Source organism: Pseudoliparis swirei, chromosome 3, assembly GCF_029220125.1.
Source record: "Pseudoliparis swirei isolate HS2019 ecotype Mariana Trench chromosome 3, NWPU_hadal_v1, whole genome shotgun sequence".
Lineage (NCBI taxonomy): Eukaryota > Metazoa > Chordata > Actinopteri > Perciformes > Liparidae > Pseudoliparis > Pseudoliparis swirei.
In genome coordinates this window covers 12796937-12816455 of record NC_079390.1, presented here as the reverse complement: position 1 = coordinate 12816455, position 19519 = coordinate 12796937, and the positions used below count along the sequence as shown (strand labels likewise).

Here is a 19519-nt window from a genome sequence, read left to right as displayed (position 1 = left end):
AAAGGCCGATATAATAACAAAAGCTGAAAGCAGGAAAAAAGCGAAGTGCAGATTATCAACCGATACCTAACAAGAGCTGGTAGCGTTGCATTCAGGCCCGGGGTGGGTAATCGGGAGAATCGGGAGAGTTCCCGGTGGGCCGCTTCACTTCTGGGCCGGTCGAGAATTTTATTTGTTGACATTTGTCACGTTAGTTCATCTTCTCTTAAAGTGGGCTACACATGTTCCGCATTCTGACACCGCAGCCTCTGCATGGGTTACCGTGCGAGGAAGTTCACCCCTCCCAAATAATAGAGTTGGTTCGGTCCTTAGCGGTCTTTTCCAAAAAGTTCTCTCAGCTACGGATAGCTGGGCCGGCCTGACCGCAGCGATACGCGTCAGGGAGGAAGAGGGCAGGAGGGGCTGAAAAAGCCAGGTTGAAAAAAATAAAGGCATTGGAGGAGGATGCTGCCAAATGTGCCAAGCTTACAGATTTATTTTCAAGAGGATAAACACAAGTGGCAACTGGTAAAGAGAGACAAAGGCCTAATGATTAGCAACATAACTATTCGGCTAACGTTGTAGCCTTGATTAATATCATTGTAGCGTTGTCAACCTATTCCCAAGCAAAATATTAAATTGAATTAAAATATTAGCCTTTTTATATCACCCAAAATATGGCGATCCATAGACTTTGCAAATATTATGCAAATATTGATATATACTATTGATATTGAAGTATGCAGTAATATGACTCTTAATTTGTCTTTGTAGCTTCGGAGCAGCAGATAAGACAGTCTCCTGCTGAAAATGATGAGCCCGACATTTGCAATGAGGAGGCCATGACGACAGGGACAGGTAGAGAGGATAACAGAGGAAACTATATGATTTAAAGTTATATATTCTAAGAAAGAGCAGTATATGACAGTACTTGGTGAACCAATATGCATTGTTTGCTCAGAAGTGGGTGTAGTAAAGGAGTAAATCACCACTATATAATACTCATGCAGAAAAATGATGACCATGCCAATGACGGCCCCCATGAGGTCTCACTCCAACAAATCTGGCCTACTGCCTAATCTGAGTCTGACACCCCTGCTACGCCCTTCTGCCTTTTTTAATGTTGTGCATATTTTTTGTTAACTTCTCATCTTAAGTGGATTATTATTGTTGTATTTAACCGTTACATTATTTGTTGGACCATGGTATTAATAAAAGAACTACAGGATAGTAAGAGCTGAACTGTTGCTTCATTTATCCAATTTCCACTACCATGAAAAAAGTGGGCTGGTCTTGAGCCTGAAATTCCCGGGCTGAAAAGTGGCCCCACTCCGGCCCTGGTTGCATTACATGTTCAAGAGATAACGTTTATGGGGAGAAATAAACTGAAAACAGGTCAGATATGGCTTGTTAAGTTGCCGTAAAATGTACTGTTTCCACGACTGAAAAGTTTAAGCCTACATTTTCGCACTCTTATCGGCAGAATAATGTGAAAAGAATTGTGTCAAACTATATAAATAATGAATATGTCAAATATTATCTCAGGTTTGCAGTGCTTTTATGGCAGTGTGCTATATCTGATTAGATAATGATTTCAATGCGTTCCTGTCCATTGTCTAATTTCATAAAACACACGTATAATAAAGTAGCCAAATGTTTTGATCGCCGTGTATTTGTATGCGTGCGTGCGTGCGTGCGTGCAGTAAAAAAGTATTAAACCGAATCGCATGAAATTTGGTGGGATGATTGGTTATTATCCGGGGACCATTTGATTAGATTTTGGGATCGATCGGGTCAAAGGTCAAGGTCAAGGTCATGAAAAAGGTAAAAATCTTCTTGAATCGCATGCAATTTGGTGGGATGATTGGTTATTATCCGGGGACCATTTTATTAGATTTTGGGATCGATCGGGTCAAAGGTCAAGGTCATGGTCATGAATAGGTCAAAATCTTCTTTTTACCATAGCGCGGTCAATTTATATCCAATTGGCATGCAACTAATGCCAAAATGTTTATAATTCAATGCCCAATCTTGTGATATGCGAAGGTATGTGCTCTACCGAGTGCCCATTTTAGTTACTATTTGATTAACTGCAAAACAGAAAAGAGCTGGAGCACGACCCTGAAACTTAAAGGCCAGACCTGAGGCTGCAGAAATCCCAACATCCTACCAGCTAAAATCTCAATGACCTCCGTACTTTGCCAACTCTCCTTAAAGGAGGTCATGGACATTTTTTTTTTCACATGACAGGCTATATACATGGAGTTGATGACCATTCTAACATTGTCCCTGATCATTCACCCTCAGCTTCCCATAACCTTTCCAATGGAGCTCCTTTTAGAAAGATTCCTCCCTAGATCTGTCTCCATTTTCAAGGAAAGTTGATCAGAAGTAAAACAAATGTAGGCAGTTCAATTCATTACTTTTTGTTTCTTAACTTGGTTTATTAAATGTTACATGGACAGAGTTATACAGATGACATTTACATAATCTTGTGAAATGTGTTCAATTCGAAGGCTCATTCGAGGGAATACACGTCTTCACAAACACAGGACAATAGTTTTCATATGCACATATTTAAAGCTATTTCATAACTGTATTTATAAGTATACCATATTGTATACAGTACATGCTATGATTACATTTTAAAACAGGAAAATCAATTAGCAGGAAAACACTGAAACAAACTTTACCCCAATTTTTTGGGATGTTTTATTTTATTTTTGTTGTTATACTCAACACTTTTTGTACGTAGCATTAAACAATGCATTCAACAATGCATGTCTACCTACACAATAAATACACTATATATTTATACATAATAATAATTCAAACTTATATAACGCTTTTCTAAATACACAGAGACGCTTAAAAAATAATGTTATATGCAATAAAGCAAACAGAATAATATGTAACAAACTAACAACGTGTAAGGAAATGCCTGTATCTCTCTATATATACACAACAAAAATATACATTTGCATTTTCCATTAAAAGACCAAATCTAAGCTCAAGGTAAAGAAAAATATTATTTATGATTAAATATATTATGTTAATCTGCCACCAATTTCACTTTACAAATGTTGGTTGTATTGATCTCTAGTTTTAGAGGCTTGTTTCAAACTTGAAATATGTGTCTATTTAAGAGCAGTTTGCATTAAAAAGAACAACTGAGGAAGCCCAATGAGCTGTCTGAAAAGTTTGCAACAAAGTGAAAACTGTACATCTTGCAGTTTCGACTCAAAGGTCATGTTTCCTCAAACGACATGTCAACTAGAGGGGCTGAACCACCGAGCCACTGAAAAAGAGCTTCTTTTGAATTGTTTAGACTAAATAAAGATCAAAGTAACTTAGTATTCCAGACACAGTGAACAGTGCACTGATGTATCCGTCACAGCTGTGTTCGCTCCCCTTTCAACACCTCGTCTGGAATCCCTCCCGTCCGGCCGTGCACCTCGGCCCTGCCATGCCCTTCACCGGGCTGCGATCCACATATGAATTGACTGAGCATCCGCTCGGCGGACTCCAGGCTGGCCAGGCTGCTATCTGTCTCTGATGTCCTGCTTTCTATCGGCCGGTCGCTGCTCGATCTCCAGTAATGAATTATCTCATTATCTAAATCCTCGATAGCTTCGTGCCCTTGGTGGTGGAGGTCCATCATGGCCTCCGTACCTCGCAGCTCCTTCTGCATGTGGTGGCGAGCCAGGGGCAGTTCCTCCAGGCTAGCTGACCGGATCAGGACGGCGGAGCCGAGGTTCGGACTTGTGGTGACCCTGTATGTGCCCTCGCCTGTCACGCCGTCAGACAGGTTCTCGCTGTGAATGGTGAACTGGAGATGAGGTTTCTGCAGTGGGCATGGAGAGGGTTGCCTGACAATTTCCCCACCCCCCGACTCGCTGTCTTTGTCGACATCCGCTTCCTGGTGTCTCCATACGTGACCTTGGTTCGATCCTGTCGGTATGAATCGTGGGGTCTCGTCTCCCTTCTCTGACCAGTCAGTTTCCTCCTCCTCTGGAACCGGCCCCAGCGATTGATCCTGCCCGCTGCCTTTGGCCTTTTCGTAGTTAGTATGGCTGTCCATGAACTGTGCCGGAGGGGGAGTGATGGGAGGAACCATCGGATTAGTGGCATCAGCTGACTGAAAATGAAGGTCAGTCTTGTTTAGCACTGATGTAACCTACAGGAAGTAGAGGTTAGAACATGATCAGTTCATTAATTGAATGACGCAAAGAAGGTTTCTGGATGAATAAGGAAAATCATACTGAAGCTGAATGTGCAAAACAGTTTGACTGAGGCCTATCTATTTCATTTGTATGTTTTGGCCTGTCTATTTTTGTCATGTCTTCACAAATGCCTTTGATTGCATTTGCGAACTCAAAAAAGTTTGCCTTGACTTTAAGAGGGAAGAAAAAAATCTTACACTGAATGTTTCCGCACATTTCGCATCAGCGATCTGCTCTGTCAGTGCTGAAATACGCTGGTTCAACCTCTCACGTTCTCCTTCCATACTCTGAGCCTGACACAGAAAGCACAGGAAGCACAGTTGTCACGGGTAAACCTTCAGTAATACCTCCACCCAAGAGTCACCGCTCAGTCAACCTTTACGACTGCAGGAAAAGACTCCTGCGTGTCTCAAAACGTGCTTTTACAATCATGTTCATGTTTCTGAAGAATCATGCTGCCGCAAAAGGAACACAGAGATGCTTCCAATCTCACCACTGACTGAATCTTTTGCTCGAGAAGATTATTAGTCTGCTGTGTGGAGGAGCAGTTGTCGTGTAGTCTGAAGAATAAGACACAGGCAAAGAAAGAGAAGTTACAATATATTGCGGTATGCATGCACATTGTGTAAGGTTAGGTGAGATACATTGATGACAATAGATCAGTGCCGATCCTTGTTCATACTGATTCGATTGATTACTCTGTCAGATCTCTATTCTTCAGATCTCTTTCTATTGGTGACAAATGACATCCGTCTCCTATGGAAATATGAAGATGACTCACATGATCGGTGTGTCATTATGTAGAGTAAACAGGACTCTGCCAGAAGAGGAAAAGGTGATACCCGTGCATTCGTTACCTCCTAAACCTCTCTGTGAGGTTGCTAAACTCAGTACGTGTCCTCTGAAGTTCTGCCTCCAAAAGCTTTTGGCTGCTTATGAACTCCTCTCCGAAACACTCCATCCTCACTGCTGTCTTCAGCAAGCTGTGATGCAGACCTTCATTCTGCCCCTGTAGGTCCCTGTCAGATATACACATGAGCATGAGAGGAATTCATTTGAATAATCCTTATTTCTTTTGGTTGCTCTTAATACTCTCATTTTACAGATTAGGTCTAACTTTACACAGGTCAGTATTTTCTATTATATTCGCATCAAGAAAAATCCAATTTATCAATGTAAAATATTACAAGCATAGTCACTTGGACTATGGTTGTTTCCAGTTAGCAAACCCAAAATAATTCACACTTACATGATTCTACCAAGTTCATGTGCCTTTTCCTATATGAAAGGGAAAAAAGTTACTTTGAGAAGAAACTTTGGAAATATAATCAATGATGCCCAAAGAATAAAATGAAAAAGATGACCTGAAAATTGAAAGAAGCATAAAGAACAGATCAATTTGGAGTGTCACTTTGTTTACCATTAGATTGGGCATCATAGCAAATCTATTGTTCTGTAATAACTAATCTAGTGTACACTGTGACATGCACACGGATGTCCAAATCAATAGGCAAGCAAATGAGTGGAACATTATTACATAACCAGTTAATCAAGCATGTATAACAAGGGCAACTATTGACTTGCCAATAATCACTTAATGAATGGCTTAACTCAAAGAGAAAGGCCGTACTTTATGTAGCGATGAGCCTATGAAGCTCGTCCGCTCCTCGCCGTGACTGGAGGGGATGCTGGTGTTGCTGGGCGACTCATTTTTATTGGAGATAGATCCCTGATGGCTGTGTGCAGGGGGGCCGCCAGAGGAACGCCCCTTTATTTGAGAGTCGGGGTCAAGGTCATTGTCTTTGGAGGGAGGCTGGTTGGGATGTGATTCAGATTGATGTCCTTGGTGATGATCTCGATGGTGATGCTGATGGCCCGGACTATGATGGTCTCCATGGTGATGCTGATGGCCGGGACTGCGGTGGTCTCCATGTTGATGCTGATGATCACTATGGTGATGCTGATGGCCCGGACTATGATGGTCTCCATGGTGATGCTGATGATCACTATGGTGATGCTGATGGCCCGGACTATGATGGTCTCCATGGTGATGCTGATGGCCGGGACTGTGGTGGTCTCCATGCAGATGCAGATGAGTTTCACTGTTGCGGTTGCCACGGTGACGCTGATGGTCTCCATGGTGATGCTGATGGTCATGACTATGGTGGTGATGCAGGTGACCTGAACCGTGATGGTCGCCATGGTGATGCTGATGGTCTGGGCTGTAGTGATTTCCATGGGAATGCTTCTGGTCTTGACTATGTTGGTCTCCATGGTGATGCTGATGGTCTGGACTGTGCTTGTCTCCATGGTGATGCTTATGGTCTGGACTGTGCTTGTCTCCATCGTGATGCTGATGGCCTGGACTGTGATGATCTCCATGGGGATGCGTATGGCCTGGACTGTGCTTGTCTCGATGGTGATGCAGGTGACCTGAACTATGATGGTCTCCATGGTGATGTGTTGGGGTGTGGTGACCTTTTTGATGATCAGTTGTAATCTGGTGCTTTCCATGTTGATGGTGTTGAGCATGGCCTTGGTGGTCTCCATGGTGATGGTGAAGAGAAGGTCTATGATGGTGGCTATGGTGTTGATGCTCTCCATGTTGGGGATTTGGGCTGCATTGGTCTCCATGATGATGGTCTCCAGAGTGATGGTCTCCATGATGATGGTCTCCAGAGTGATGGTCTCCATGATGATGGTCTCCAGAGTGATGGCGATGGGATGTGCCGTCATGGTTCTTGTGGTGATGGTCACCATAGTGATGATCCTTATGATGATCGACAGGACTGTGTTGGTGTCCGTGGTGATGGTGATGACTAGAAATGTGATGGTCTCCCCGATGATGGTGGCGGTCGTGCTCACAAGACGGTGAATGGGAGCGATGCTGGGAAGTCTGGGACCACGAGTCATGTCTTTTCAAACAGCTGTGATCCAGGCGATGTTCTAAATCTGTGGAACGGTGACGGTGACGGAAAGATTTCGAGGGAGAAGCACAGGAAGAGCGCTTGCTGGAGCTCACTGAATCTGCACTGGCATGTCGACTCCTCTGCTGCCCGTGTTTCTCAGTGCTGCTTTCTCCTTTACTGGATCTAACAGACACCGGACCTGGTGTGGAGGGTCTTTGGGCATTTGTAACCCCAAGCGTGGTGAGCCTCATTGGGCTGAGAACCTGCCGAGTGATCTCATTAAGGAAGGCAGAGAACTTCTTTTTTTCCTTCATTAAATTCTTCCTGGCTTCACCTTTTTTCCTCTCGAGTTCAATTTCATCTTCATTTCCATGCCGATCTCTCTCTTTGGATCTAGTAAGAGCCTCCATTGATTTGGCTTTGCGGAAACTTCCATTACTTCCTGAGCATCTTTTGGGCCTCGATTTTTTCTTCAGGGCCTGAGTGGGGCCATTGTGGGAAGATTTGCTTTTCTCCTGTTTGACAGAGTGCCTGTTTCGACGAACTTTTTTCTCTATCAAAGGGGCTGTGTCGGTGTCTTCTTCCTCAAAGTACTTGTGCTCCCTGGAAATGTCGGTACAAGACTGTAAATGCTGGGGCTTCTTCAGTGAACGTCTATCTGAACACTTCCTGCTGGTCTCAGAAGACAGGCTCGAGGAAGATGTTGAAGAGGAAGAGGAAGAAGAAAAAGAAGAAGAGGGTGTTGACGAAGAAGGAGAAGAAGAGAAGGAGGAAGGTGTTGATGAAGAAGAAGAGGAAGAAGAAGAGGAGGAGGATGAACCAGTTGAGGAACTATGGGGAGTTTTTGAAAGAGAAGTGCGCCGATGCTTCTGCTCCTGATGGCAGTGGTGAGGATGATGAGTCTTGTCATCATCCCTCTGATGCTGATGGTCTGGTGGATGATCACTGAAAATGTCGTCCTCTGCTGTTGAATGGCTGCTATTTTAGAGAGGAAACATGAGTGTTAAACACACACTGGATACCAACACAGTAGTTCAAGATAATGGTAATTATTTTTATATTAGCAAATCAAATGTACAAGTCAAAACTCCTATAAGAAGGAAATACATCGCTTCTACTGAAAGCCTTCTAATGTAAAAACTAACATAAATTAATAAAACATACTCATAGCCATAATTGTCCTCTGACTGGTGTAACTTTTGCCGATGATGATGGCCTTGATCTTGGTGATGGTGCTTTATTTACTGAGATTTAGAGTTCGCGGTCTTTCTTTGCTTGTGGTCTTTTTCTTGATGGTTGCTCATTTTCAGTTTTAGGATTTTTGAGGCCTCTGGTGCAAAAAAATCTTCAGATATTTCTCCATTAACTGCTGCCTGCAGCTGAGAGGCGTCCGCAGAAACTGGCACACTATTGATCCCTGGGGAAATGGTACATCATTCACTCTGCTGTGACTACTCTTTTCCGTCCGATTACAGAAATAGAAACTTGGCCATAATTACATTTTGATTTATACTATTATTACAGCATCAGTAATAGTACTGAAAAAAACTATACTGTTTTATTAGACCAGAAACCGGATTGCTGGTAAGTTTTTTGCACATCATTTCTCACTTGTATTTAAGTATTAAAACCCCATGGTAACAATTTACATGAAGACCACATCTATAGTGCATTATGAGGACATACACATTTTAATATTTTTAAACTAGAGGTTGACTGATACATTATGACGACTTTAACTCACCTATAAACACCCCAACAATCAACTGTAGTTAGCACTCATAGCTATATTGAAAATAAATCATGCTGTATCATAAGTTAACATTGCATGTGTTAAGAAAAGTTAATCACATAATGATGCTTTCGTAATAACACACGATTTATTATAATGTTTCATTGTTGGTTATGAGAAAAGAGTAATGCATTGAGATGCATTTAAAATAATCTACTGCATCATAAGTGATATTATAATTAGTTTGAATAAATCATACAGGTTTTACACCCTGAGGTTCCATTACCACGTCATGATAAAGCATGTGTTATTATAGAGGCATCAATATTTACGTCACTTTACTCAGCACATACAGTGATAACTGGCTGGACTATTACAGCATACCATGACTTATGACAGTAAATTGTTAAGGTGTGTATAGGGGGGTTCATGCAGTCATAATGTATTATATGTTAAACACTAGTTGAAATATCCATAAGAGACTTGCAGTTAGAATTCATTATAAGACACATCTATAACGTTTTATGACATGATTTCAGTGTATTTTTTAGTTGAGTCACGATGCATTATGAAAGCATTATAATTCACTATAAATGTGGTCGTCATACCAACATATTCTTACTCGTGAAAACGTATTAAATAACTGAAAAGGCAAATGTGGAAAGTAATCACATGCAGACTTTTTATGCAAAATGAAGCTCACAAGCACCACTGAGTAACATTTAACTCCAAAATAAGTTCAAAGTTCTTAAAGCAAGACAAGTCAAGTTCAGAAAGCAGCTACAGAGGTGAATTCAGATATTTTACCATGCAGCCAAAGTCTGTACTTACGTCCTCAAAGAAGCTTTGGGAATATGACAGGCGGTGGTGTTCATTGAAACACAACAACTCTCTCTCAGCACCATCTAATTAAACTGGGAGGCACAACCCACATGAACACATCAATATATACTCCTGTGCCATCCAATGACAGAGGGGACATATTAATATATACTCCTGTGCCATCCAATGACAGAGGGGACACTTGTTGCACTTTGAACTGTATCAAATAGCCACTCAAATTGCCATGCATGTATGTAATACAACACAATGTTTACTTTCCATAGAATCTCATTATATCTCTGTGATATTTACATTTTTTAGATATCCTGAACACATAATGGTATATGGATTTTTTAAATATCTAGGCTCTGAGTGACTGAACCAACCAAAAAACTCTGGCCTCAAGCATTCATTCTTCAGCGTGTACAGGGGTCCCTTTAGTGCGGAACATCCCAAATAGCAAAAGTATTCTGTTGAAGCGAGAACGTATAACCTGAGGCACGACAGTGGGTGTCAGATGTCTCCTCTTCTACTGTTGCTTAAGTTGTAAACTAAAACATTCACAAAATACTTGTCGGGATAAGATAGCGCTCGCTTTGTTCATGTGAAAATACTCTGGAGCAAAAAAGGCTGCGATAAGAAGTAAAAAGCTCAAACAGTTCATCACAAAGATATATAAATATATTTTTATTTTCCACTTGTGATTATCATTACATGAACAAAGCAGAGGAACCGTGCTGGCTACAGTATGCACGGAACTACAGAGTGTCACGTTATTGACCAGGATGTCCCTATTATGTCAATGCAATGGGCAATCTAATAACTCACAGTTGAGAAACACATTGAACTCCAATATAGTGACAAAGGCAAATACACATGTGACGTTTTATTAGTCCACTCAACCGCTTTCCTATATGTGAAGTCAGACAACACTAACTAACCGCAGATTGGTGGCACATAGACCAGAGCTGTCATCATCCTCCTCGTCATCTTGTAGAACATCATTGCAGCAGCCATTGCCGCTGGCAGGTTTTACCCACATCAATGCAATGATGCAATGTGGCTCAGACCGGCGCACCGACAATCAATGTCAAACCCACACTGCCGTGACTGTGGGGCGAAGGCAATGGAAAGTTAGATGAGGCAACCAGCATTCACACGTGACGCATCGAGTACATACACATATATACACTTGGAAAGGAGAAGGGGGGGGGGGGGGTTATGGCGAGGCAGTACAGCATGTGACGAAGTTACATCATAGTAATGATTGCGGCGCTCTCCATGCCAAAACGCTGCAGCTCGTGTCTCACATGCACATTATTGCTTTACTTTCAGTAAAATACTTTTCATATTTGAAGAGGAAATACTGGCTGACCTCTGAGTGCACTTGTTCTTGCTGTGAACCCTGTAAGATGCCACTCTAAATATGGATGAGCGAATACTTCTGTTGTGTTTGTAAAGGGCATTGGACAAGCAGGCCACACACCTGACCCTGGTCTCTATCCCATCAGCACATTCACTAGCTCCGAAACACCAGAAATCCCCTACGCAATATTAAAAGAAAATCTAAGAAGCTATCTAATGTCATATTGTATTACCAATACAACATTCATATATCTCCAAGTAATTTCTTATTTAAAAAAAGTGTTGTGGCCATGAGATGCGTTTTTCCGGGATTCAACAATGACGTGCAAAAAACGTTAAATGAAGTTTGTGGTTCACTGAAAATGGCATTTTTGATTTTTTAACAAGAGTGGTGACCTGCTGTCCTTCCTCCAGTTCATTGTTTAAAGTAATTATTAATGCATGTTGTTACTCTAGTTCAAGTATTGCTTTGGAAAGGAGTGCATTTTCGCAAATGCACAGCAGTATATTAATAGTCACATTTCATGGACTTGGAAAAAAACTTTGAATACTGACATTCTGTAGTATTCCCATTTAATAGACAGTCAAAAAAACATCAGGAAAATGTACACAGTATGTATCGCAAATCTAAAAGCAATGCACTCAATTTCAGAAGTAATGCAGACACCCATAAATAGTTATGTATTAATTTTCTGTGGGGTATATTTGATTCCATGTTGTGAGGGCCACATCTTCTCTAAAAGGAGAAAACACTCAGTGGCTGCTCTAATCAAATCAGCAGGTGGAGTCAGGTTATGAACATGTCAACGTTATTGAACGTTTTGGCCATCGGTCGCATACACACCGACTCTTCCGTCGGCTAACGATGTTCTTTCCACATCAGAAGTGTTCATTTAGTTTCTACCAAACTTAAAAAATCAAAAACAACTTACAAAGATCACTTACAAATTAGAGATGGATTTGAAAATATAAATACTACCCCTCTTCAGCATTAGAGCAACAATAACCGGAAACCTAGATCTATTTGCACCTGGTGTTTGTCACCCTGCTTCCCGTGGAGCCCAGGAAATTTGAGTTTTTTTTTTTTTAATGGTCAGTGAAGGGCCATTAAAGTGTCACGGTCTACTGTGTGATGCCAGAGATTGCATCCATTCTTAAACAAAAGGTACAGCGTCTCTTTCTCTTTTCCACTCTCGTATGGTAAACGGCTCCCTCTGCTGGGCTAACCACATATTAGAAAGTCCCATTTCAACTCGTTCTGCACAGGCATATATTGTGTTACACAGAAGGTAAAAGAAGGAATCAATGCTTGTTATCAGTTTTTTCCCACACGAATGTTGGGGTTAAGAAGAGGATCTAAATTTGGGTCGGAGCTCGCGGAGGCACGGCCGAGTTTAGCCATGATGATTATCAAGGTGAAGAATCCCAGAACTCCGACCACGAGGAGCATGAAGACCCGCTGCTTCCAGGACAGAGATGTCCGCTTTCCACCCGTGCGATTTCTGAAAGGATAACAAAAATTAGAACAAATGTGGGATCCCAGTGACACTAGCCTAGTAATTTGTTTGTAGTGCAGAGCCATAACAAAATGTTCCCCAGCAGGTCATGGTACTAACTTGAGAATTTGAGCAAACCAACTTAACGTTGGACGCCGTCGGTACTTGTCATCGTCGATGTCAACCTGTGTGACGGTGCTGTGGCCGACGTCCCGAGTGTCGTAGATCTTTCTTGGCGACGATGCTGGAGAATAACAACGAATTATTAAGATAAATGTTCAGCATGTGTAGATAAAAGTGACCCAAAGATCCGTTCTTACTTCTAGGGTGCTGAAGGTAAGACAAGCATTGCTTTGAGTAAGAGGTTCAGAGGGCTTTCTATTGCTTTACCTGTGTGTAGTGTAATTGTGTCCCGGGTAGCTTCATTCGTGAAGTTGACCACAGTCTCATGCTTATGTTGGTCCCCATTTTGCCGAGGACCTCCGAGGTCTTCCTCTGCTGGCGGTGGGACAGGATTTGGTGGTGGGTTGAGGCTGGTGTTGTAAGAGTGGCTGGGGTAAATCTTACTTTGCTCTTGGGCTGTGCAAAGAAAAAAGAAGAAAAAAAGTTTGATGAAACCACTTAAAAGATTCTGTGTAATTAACACCGAGAAAAGATGCTGTAATTTAGCAAAAAGTAAACCCTAAGGCTCACCGTCAAATGTTGACCAGTCAGTATAATCAGTGACATCACTCGCTGTGGTCTCCTCAAGGACCCCAACGGACTCTTCAATCTGTCAGTTGAACATTATGTTTTATTCATATCTTACACAATTACATCTGTATGATGTTATGTTTCAATACAAGTAGAAACCAGAGACTGGAAGACGATCTAATGGTTTAGAGAGCATAATGTAGCGTCAAAAGGCTCTTACCAGCGGCAGCCCTAAACCTGCTCTCGCCCAGTTCACAGATGACAGCTGTTCTTTCAGCACATCAGCAATTGGGCTGGCAAGGTTGGAAGGAGGAAACAATGAACCCCGACAGGTGGGGCACTGGTATCCTGCTGGAGCCGTATGGAGTGGCAGCCGAGAGGCCAAGTTATTAAGACAGGACCAGTGAAACACATCTGGGGAAAGAAAACAGCTTTACATCACAGTGGGATGTCTTTCTTTACCTTCTTTTTTTGAGACTAAATTAAATTCATCTGTTGTTTTGCATCTCTAGAAGATAAGGAAGTAACTAACAGGAAGTGGACACATGTTTGTATTGTAATGCTGTTGAAAAGGATGATCCTCTTACCATAGCAGACCAGCCTAATGGTGTCTTGAGCATTCAGTAGAGTGTTACACAGAGTACAGTTGGGGTTGTAATCGCTGTCCTGGAGCCATTGCAAATATGACTGCACGATACACTGTTGGGCACCAAGTGAAAATACAGAACGTGAATGTGATGTTACAAGCTTTGTCCAAACGTAAATTGTGTGGCACGTATTCACTGACTGACCTTGTTGTGGTTGGAGACGAGGCAATGCTCACACACATTTACACGATGTTCAAAGCAGAACAAATTGGTCACCTTTCTCTTAGGACACTTGCAGAGACCCATAGCCACATTAGCTGCATTGCGTAAAAACAAAAACAGGTTTGTTATGAATGTAAACAACAAAAATACTCCAGACTGAGGGTCCATGTTGTCATTCTGTAAATTACAGTCCGTCCTCCTGTTTATCACGAGAAGCCAGAAGCCTGTCTTCATTAACGAGCAAAAGCAAATTAAATGAAACGGTTTCCACTGAAATGATGTATCCTGTGTCGAATGCTGTCTTTAATACAGACTAGAAGCAAAACAATAGAGACAAACATTGACAAGACTGCATCTCTTTCCTTTTCTCTGAGTTACTGAAATATCCCCAAACACTGCGGACACATTAATGCTTTCCGTCTTGAGAAGTGTTTGAACCTCAGGTTGTTGTATGATGTGTGCAACTCTTCAGCCAAATCAGGTATGCTAAAGGTTAGAATACATATGTATGTGTAGAGGGAAATGATCAAATAGGCAGTAAAAAAAAATAAACATTACATATCATGGGTTGGCAATACCTTTGCTTCTCAGTAGTGGGTGAGGCAATATGACAATATATACCATGAGATGGTCAATTGTTAGACTTTGTATTATACTATGTGTATGTGTGTGTTTTATATAATATAAATACACACACATTATATCTCTGATTGCATTTGGCCATTTCAGACCAGGTTGCAAATGCATCTCATTTGCTCAAATCAATTGTATTGAGCACCTACTTTAGACAAGCCTTCATGTCTGGTTTGTCTGTGTCTTGATCTTTAAAAAACAAACTGACCGAATATTAATAAACTGCTAAACAAAATGGCATACCCTGTGACAGAGCATGTTAGCCACATTGCCGATTCTGGTGCATTTCCAGGGCTCCTAGTCATGATGATACTGTCGGCGATACATGTTGTATCGTCCTGGTTGCCATGTCACAATTCTTGGATGGATCACATCCCAAATGAGGCTAGCCGCATTGTTGGTGGTGAAAACGTTGCCACGTTATCGTCATCAACAGGCTGCAGGGTTAACATACCAGACACCTGTCTCACAAGCTAGCTTAGTTATCAACGTCACCCAATAGCAACGTCACAGCGTCCGGTGCTGTGCATTAGAACATGCCGTGGGTCTTTGCGAAGTTGACATAAGTTATCGTAGCGCAACGTGACACATTTCGGGGGTCAAGAGTCCGTAGTTCCACGAACCTCGTGCTTCAAACCCGTGTAATCACCTCCAGGCAGCTCCTTTAAACGTGTATCTGCGCTAACATTAGCGGCTCCCTGAGAAGTTATCGGCTGAGGTAACGCGAGCGAGCTAAGCTAAGCTAGCTAGCTGGTCGAGTTGAGGAAGTTCCAACACAAATGATGAATAACTACACGTTACCTGTCACTCAGACTTTAATCAAGTCCCGTTCGCTTCAGGTAATGGTGTCCGGCAGTCATTGAAGCTTCCTTGTCAGATTCTCGTGGAAGGCGTCTCCAGAAGCTGTCATCAGTAAACTTAAATGCAGCGAGCTGGTTGCTTCCTCTCTGTGTTTATGTGCCACGTCTCTTCCGCTTCAGTTTCTTCTTCGTGTCTTTCTGTCACAGACGAACAGGTGCACTCCGCCACCTACAGACCTGGAGGGCATGTTCCTCCAGATTCATGTATTTCCCCCAATGAGTCAATTCTCACTTTGATCGTTATAATAATAACATTCAATTTTTTTAATATAGCGCTTTTCTAAATACCCAAAGTCGCTTTACAGTCCAGAGTCCAGTAGTCATACACACACAGTCATACCGGTGGTGGTAAGCTACATCAGTAGCCACAGCTATACAACTATAACACGTAACTCGGTGTGACATATGACACATAGATTAGTTACATGTAAAATATAACGAAGTGTGTTTATCATATTCACAACGTCATTGTTTTCTTCTTCATCTGTTGTTGACTGCATGTTCTTAATCAGTATGAAAAAAAAACGTTTCAGTAATAGTGCACTGAAGGAGGCTCTGCTTTATTTTAAATGCACAGGTGCCTAATAGCATCATAACTGTCTGTCCAAGACATACACTGACACTGAATTTTGGGAATGAAGATAAATGATGTGACCGCATATATGTTGTGCTCTAGTTTCTCACCCTCTTCTGTCTGAGAGATGTATGACTGGCAGGTATAGCCTTTTTACAAGGAATTATTCATTATCCACACCATATGTCTCCCGAGAAAACTCTCATGATTCCTGTGGACGTAATGATTTATACACAATTAAATGTCCGTCACTCTTCACAAAAGAGGGTTAATATTATTTATGTGTGGAGGACAGCCAGCAATGTCATTCGTCATTGAATGTCACACATTCACTTTGTTGTTCTTGCAAGACAACGGGAAAACAAGGCTGCCTGTGTTGTTCTCTTGCCTTTTTGTTCTTGGCATGTCTGTGTCAGATTGCAGTTTGTGTGTTTAGACACCAGATGGTGTACACGCCGACTAAAGTATTCCCAAAAGCACAGAGAATGTTGGGTTCAATCATTCACCAATCAGCAGTGTCGGTGTAGATCAATATATTAACCTTTCATCAGCAGAACAGAGAACAATATGCAGTTTCTACAGATACTGTATATGTGTGTATTTTCTAAACAGATAATCAATTTTTGCACCTATGATCTAAAGCCTGTGCCTTATGGCAATGACTCAATTAAAAGTACAAGAAAAAAACAAGAAAAGAACAGATGTTATGAAGTTGCAGTGTAGTTTGTCATGCTATTAGTTGCAGCAGATCACTTAGACAATTTGATTGCTGTGAAATGTTTCTTCATTTGATCTTCTGGTGTTGTCTTAATGATCACCTTTCGAGTTGGTCAGGAGGAGAGTGTCTGCCAAATGTCATAAAAGTAAATCAAAATGGACGTAAAAATATAATAAGGGACTGCAAATGTAGGAAATGATGTGTTATTAAAACAAACTAGGCCATCATTGATACATCCACAACATTGAAAAAATTCATAGCCGTATCTTTAAAAAGTTGAGACCACGTTCATTCTCAATCCAGCTGTGACCGGCACATTATTGACATGGACACTGCCCTTTCATGCATGATAAATACTTTTTTTCTCTACAGTATGCATGTTGTGTGTGTAAATGGCCATGCATGTATTTGAGCATGAAGGTGCATTTGTTTGTCCCTTCACAGTCCACTGCATATGAGGATTGCCTGTAGGGGGAAGCAATGGAAGTAAAAATGAAAAAGCTAAAGAAAAACAGTCCCAGAAGTGCAAAGAAAGGAAGGAAAGAGGTTCTGTACTGTACGTCTTTCAAAATCTAAGGCACTGAATCAAATTATGCATTAAATAAAAAAAGATTGTTTGATGAAGCATTAATTGTAAAATCCTTCTTAAAACTGTTGCACGGCAGTGAAAAAGAACTACATTTGCAAATGAATTAACTTTCTCTTATTCTTTTCATGAAGTTAAATTGAACAATTAAGTAGATTAAATCAGTGCGGGAGCAAATCAGTCTCATCCACTCTTGTTGCAAGACATGTCTGTAATGGCAACTCTTGAACCAGCAAACTTGAACAACTCTTGATTCATGTACAAATGTGTCAACTTCTTTGAGGAAAAAAACGACTGTGAGACTAAATGACTTTGTGCTAATGAGCATTAACTTGTCGTGTCCTCGGTGATGACAAGACACACATAATAAATCACTGACAAGGGGTAAGGACATGAGGAAAGGGCATTTCAAAAGCACTGAAATGTAAAGACAAATGACGAATGCACTGGAGGACAAATCAGCCCCGGAGCCTAGCTGGGTCTGAAGAGGGTTGGGTTGGGAGAGAGGGGGCATTGATTGATTGTGTCTGGCAACTATTGATCAGCTATCACCTCTATCTGTGAGGTAAAGCATAAAGATTCAGGCATGGCTTGTTCCCTGATGTTACCGAAAAAGGGATTGGCCACCAATCAGTTGAGTACTGAAAATCCAAATGGTCCATGGTGGCTGTTGCCTTCTCGAGTTCTGACCTCTTTATGTGTCGTATACCTTTTACATATGTTGCATTTACAATACTGTAAAAAAGTCGGTAAGAACTCTAAATGTTGTACATACAACCTGCAGTTTTCATTCAGTGTAGTTTGTCAGAGTGTGCGTTGAGGATTCAGGACCATCACAAAAGACAGTGAGAAAAATATTTTCTGGAGATTGCGTCATGTTATGTTTACAAATGTAACTTTAGATACAAGCTGGCATACATGATTTGGTTTATACTGTGGGTTTAGTTAGATTTCTTTAATCATACAATAACAATAGTTTCCAAACCTTTTGTTACTGTTGTCATAAAAATGGCATGCATTTTAACGATGTTAATGAATAATGATTCAATTATTGATAACATTGAAAATAGAAGAAAATAAACTTGTCACCCGATATCACACTTAGTTGGGGTGCTGGAGCTATCTCATCCAGTGAGATAATCTCTCACTGAATGGTGAGAGAAATATCGGCCAGAGGCCTTTTTTGCACAACATTTAACATTTAAATGTGCCCAGATCGTGTTTTTCAATTAATTTCAAATAAAAAAAATAATGACTCACGATAGACGACAGTCATGAGGCTAGATCAAATCATGAATGTACCAAAAATGTATTTTATCATTCTAAATTTTTTAGGTGGTCATGAAACTCTGTGTGTTCATTTCAGAACTGTATCCATGCCGATACATCTCAAGGTGATATGAAACACATGATTTTGTGAAAAATTATCGCCGTAAACTGTCAACAAATTTCAAGGCTTGCATCTGAGCTCATGTGCATCTATTTCTTCAAACAGTGATTGTCAACATATTTGAATGAATTGAATCCATTTTAGTAATAAAAAAGGTAATTAATTGTTTGGTTTGCATAAAGTCATGTTGTGTTACTATAACAAGCAAGTGGAAACAATCAGCATTTAACTGAGAGGAAAAATCTAGAGAAAAAAACCACTATCCATCTACTTAGTAGAAATGTGTTTTATTTTTGTTCCATAATCATCTTGAGTACCTGAAACAATCGAGTGCCCCTCTGGGGGTCCCAGTCTCCAGGATGGAAATGACTGCATTTACCCCATTTCACACTGAGCTTGAGCCATGAAATGCTTCTCTCTCTGGCTGCTGGGTATTTGTTTAAACATCTTTCTTTGTTCCTCTTGTACGTGCGTACGGAGAAACTTAAAATTAAGCAAACTCAAATCCATGGTTATAACCACATCGTTTAATTTCTAATGTAATGACCCTGTGGATACTGTTACTTTATGGCGACGGCGGCTCAGTGGCAAATCCATCAGGCTTTGCTCTGAATGAAATTGGATTGAGTGATTGATTTATGTATGTCAAGTGAAGGGCAAAGAGACGGACAAAAAGGAACCGCAGAGTGTTTGAGCGGGTCAGGGGAGGGGAGTCGCAGATCTATGGATG

General features: G+C 41.2%; 2 protein-coding genes across 2 annotated transcripts; both read right to left on the bottom strand.

Moving 5' to 3' along the window:
- Positions 1–2417: 2417 nt before the first annotated feature.
- Positions 2418–5041, bottom strand: si:dkey-273o13.3 (uncharacterized). The gene is made up of 3 exons (XM_056406755.1): positions 4696–5041; positions 4400–4495; positions 2418–4156 (listed from the first exon to the last, which is right to left on the bottom strand). Exons 1-3 carry the CDS (start codon positions 4822–4824, stop codon positions 3371–3373), a joined length of 1011 nt encoding a protein of 336 aa, XP_056262730.1. The 5' UTR covers positions 4825–5041; the 3' UTR covers positions 2418–3370.
- Positions 5042–11586: 6545 nt separating this feature from the next.
- On the bottom strand, positions 11587–15595 carry zfpl1 (zinc finger protein-like 1). The gene is made up of 8 exons (XM_056406766.1): positions 15463–15595; positions 14011–14123; positions 13807–13918; positions 13440–13633; positions 13220–13298; positions 12917–13105; positions 12647–12770; positions 11587–12532 (listed from the first exon to the last, which is right to left on the bottom strand). The coding sequence occupies exons 2-8, from the start codon at positions 14110–14112 to the stop codon at positions 12346–12348; spliced, it is 987 nt and encodes a 328-aa protein (XP_056262741.1). The 5' UTR covers positions 14113–14123; positions 15463–15595; the 3' UTR covers positions 11587–12345.
- Between the last annotated feature and the right edge of the window lie 3924 nt (positions 15596–19519).